This window comes from Pan troglodytes, chromosome 11, assembly GCF_028858775.2.
Source record: "Pan troglodytes isolate AG18354 chromosome 11, NHGRI_mPanTro3-v2.0_pri, whole genome shotgun sequence".
Taxonomy (NCBI): domain Eukaryota; kingdom Metazoa; phylum Chordata; class Mammalia; order Primates; family Hominidae; genus Pan; species Pan troglodytes.
The window spans coordinates 94679552-94682716 of NC_072409.2; the positions used below are offsets into that span (position 1 = coordinate 94679552).

General features: G+C 33.9%; 1 protein-coding gene across 1 annotated transcript; it reads left to right on the plus strand.

Moving 5' to 3' along the window:
• The first annotated feature begins 1213 nt into the window (after positions 1-1213).
• LOC741978 (interferon alpha-16) lies at positions 1214-2153 on the plus strand. Its single transcript, XM_001152006.6, has one exon. It carries the CDS (start codon positions 1220-1222, stop codon positions 1787-1789), a length of 570 nt encoding a protein of 189 aa, XP_001152006.3. The 5' UTR covers positions 1214-1219; the 3' UTR covers positions 1790-2153.
• Positions 2154-3165: the final 1012 nt, after the last annotated feature.

Genomic DNA, 3165 nt, shown 5'->3' on the forward strand with positions numbered 1-3165 from the left:
TTACATGATAATATTTTCTAAGTCACATATGTCTATGTGATACTTCTCCTAAGGGTTCTGGTAGTATAAACAAACCTAACACATTACAATAGTTGGTGATTCTCTAACAACTCTGTCCAACAAAATTTCATTGCTTAATATACATCTCTCTCACTGGATTTTCTGCTGTATCACATGGGAAGCACTGATATTGAGTTCCTGAAGATACACAAAATATTAGCAAGATCAGTGTTACAAACCTATGGCAAATAGAAGACTGTGATAGGAGGACTTTCTGTCCATTTTTGCTTGATCTTAAAATCTTATCATAATATGTGGCTTTAACCTGCATACCTTTGGGCTGCCATTGACTATCATATGATTATTGCTTATATTTGATCCTCAGTTCTTCAGGATGTTTTGTAGACTTTGAGAATTCAATGCAAATAGCTTATATCATATGATTTATTTCTAGTACAGTTATTCAACACATCAATATTTATGTCAAGTGCTGAAAAGAAAAAAGTGTTGGCAATATGTGGATGAATACTGCAGCTAGTAAAGTTTACAAATTATTTTTTCATATTAAGCAAAATTCAAAGCTTCATACACTAAGAGAAAAATTTTTTCAAATTATTGATTCATATATTTAGTAGTTTTGAATGATTAAGTATGTAATTACATTCATATTAATGTGTATTTATATAGATTTTTATATTGCATATGTAATTTGATAAAATATAATTTACATTAATGAATTACATTAAAAGCTATTCCAGAAATATACTTATCAAATTAAGTTATATGTCAACAGCTTTTAAACTTAGATTTTAGTTTAAATTTTCTGTCATTCTTAACTTTACATTGAATAAAAAGAGCAAACTTTATAGTTTTTATCTGTGAAGTAGAGGTATATGTAGTATACATAAATACATATGCCAAATCTGTGTTATTAAAATTTCATGAAGATTCCAATTAGTAAAAAATACCAGAAAAGTCTTTGAGTGCAGGGGAAAAACAGGCAATGATGAAGAAAATGAAAAACATTTGTAAACACATGTAGAGAGTGCATAAAGAAAGCAAAAACAGAGATAGAAAGTAAAACCAGGGCATTTAGAAAATGGAAATTAGTATGTTCACTATTTAAGAACTATGCACAGAGCAAAGTCTTCAGAAAACCTAGAGGCCAAGGTTCGAGGTTACCCATCTCAAGTAGCCTAGCAATATTTGCAACATCCCAATGGCCCTGTCCTTTTCTTTACTGATGGCCGTGCTGGTGCTCAGCTACAAATCCATCTGTTCTCTGGGCTGTGATCTGCCTCAGACTCACAGCCTGGGTAATAGGAGGGCCTTGATACTCCTGGCACAAATGCGAAGAATCTCTCCTTTCTCCTGCCTGAAGGACAGACATGACTTTGGATTCCCCCAGGAGGAGTTTGATGGCAACCAGTTCCAGAAGGCTCAAGCCATCTCTGTCTTCCATGAGATGATCCAGCAGACCTTCAATCTCTTCAGCACAAAGGACTCATCTGCTGCTTGGGATGAGACCCTCCTAGACAAATTCTACATTGAACTTTTCCAGCAACTGAATGACCTAGAAGCATGTGTGATACAGGAGGTTGGGGTGGAAGAGACTCCCCTGATGAATGAGGACTCCATCCTGGCTGTGAGGAAATACTTTCAAAGAATCACTCTTTATCTGATGGAGAAGAAATACAGCCCTTGTGCCTGGGAGGTTGTCAGAGCAGAAATCATGAGATCCTTCTCTTTTTCAACAAACTTGCAAAAAAGATTAAGGAGGAAGGATTGAAAACTGGTTCAACATAGAAATGATCCTCATTGATTAATACATCATCTCACACTTTCATGAGTTCTTCCATTTCAAAGACTCACTTCTATAACCACCACAAGTTGAATCAAAAATTTCAAATGTTTTCAGGAGTGTAAAGAAGCATCGTGTTTACCTGTGCAGGCACTAGTCCTTTACAGATGACCATTCTGATGTCTCTGTTCAGCTATTTATTTAAATATTTATTTATTTAACTATTTTTAAGGTTTAAATCATTTTTTATGTAATATCATGTGTACCTTTATATTTTGGTTAATGTAACGATATATGTTCTTCATATTTAGTTAATATATTAACTTCCTTTTTCATTAAATTTTTACTACACAAAATTTCTTGCGTTTGTTTTTTTTTAAGATTAAATGCCAAGCCTGACTGTATAACCCGACTTAAAAATAGATGATTTAATTAAGTTACCTATCATAATTTTATTCAAGTTATAGAAAAATATATTTTTCTATACCAGGTTATATGTTGCCTTCAGGATATAAACGTGAACATAAAAAATACAATTCTTGTTCTCTTGTATCTTTGATTTTTGTCAGGAAAGGTTTCTAAAAACAATAATAATGCTGAACTAATATCAGTTATACTAACTGCTGTAATGTGAGGAAGCAAAAAAAAACAATGAATTCCTCTCAGCAGAACATAGATTAAGAAATGTCTGCAAATAACAGTAGAGATATTCTCTATAAACTGACTTTCAACATGTAATTGAAAATGTACATTGCAAGTCAGATATATGAGTTTTCAGTTTCCAAGAAATACGATATCTGGAAGTTCATAACTGGCAATGGAAAGGCCCAAAATGAAGGCTGTCATGTGGGGAGCAAGCGGAGAGGGGAAAAAAAGACTTAAACTGGATTCTGAGGAACTTCCAGTATTAAAGTGGGGGAACAGAAGACACACGAAGAAAACAGAGGTGGAATACCTTAACATTAGAAGGACGAGAGGGAATGATGATAAAATGTATTTAGAGGGAATGTTGATAAATGGTGCTGGAAAAACTGGATAGCCATAGGCAGATAATTGAAACTGGACCACTTCCTTACACCTTATACAAAAATTAACTCAAGATGGATTAAAGACTTAAATGTAAAACCCAAAACCATAAAAACCCCAGAAAAAATGTAGGACACAGGATGGGCAAAGATTTTATGAGGAAATCAACAAAAGCAACTGCAACAAAAGCTAAAATTGACAAATGGCATCTAATTAGAGAATTTCTGCACAGCAAAAGAAACTATCCATCATCAGAGTGAACAGGCAACCCACAGAATGGGAGAAAATTTTTGCAGTCTACCCAACTGACACAGGTCTAATATCCAGAATGTACAAAG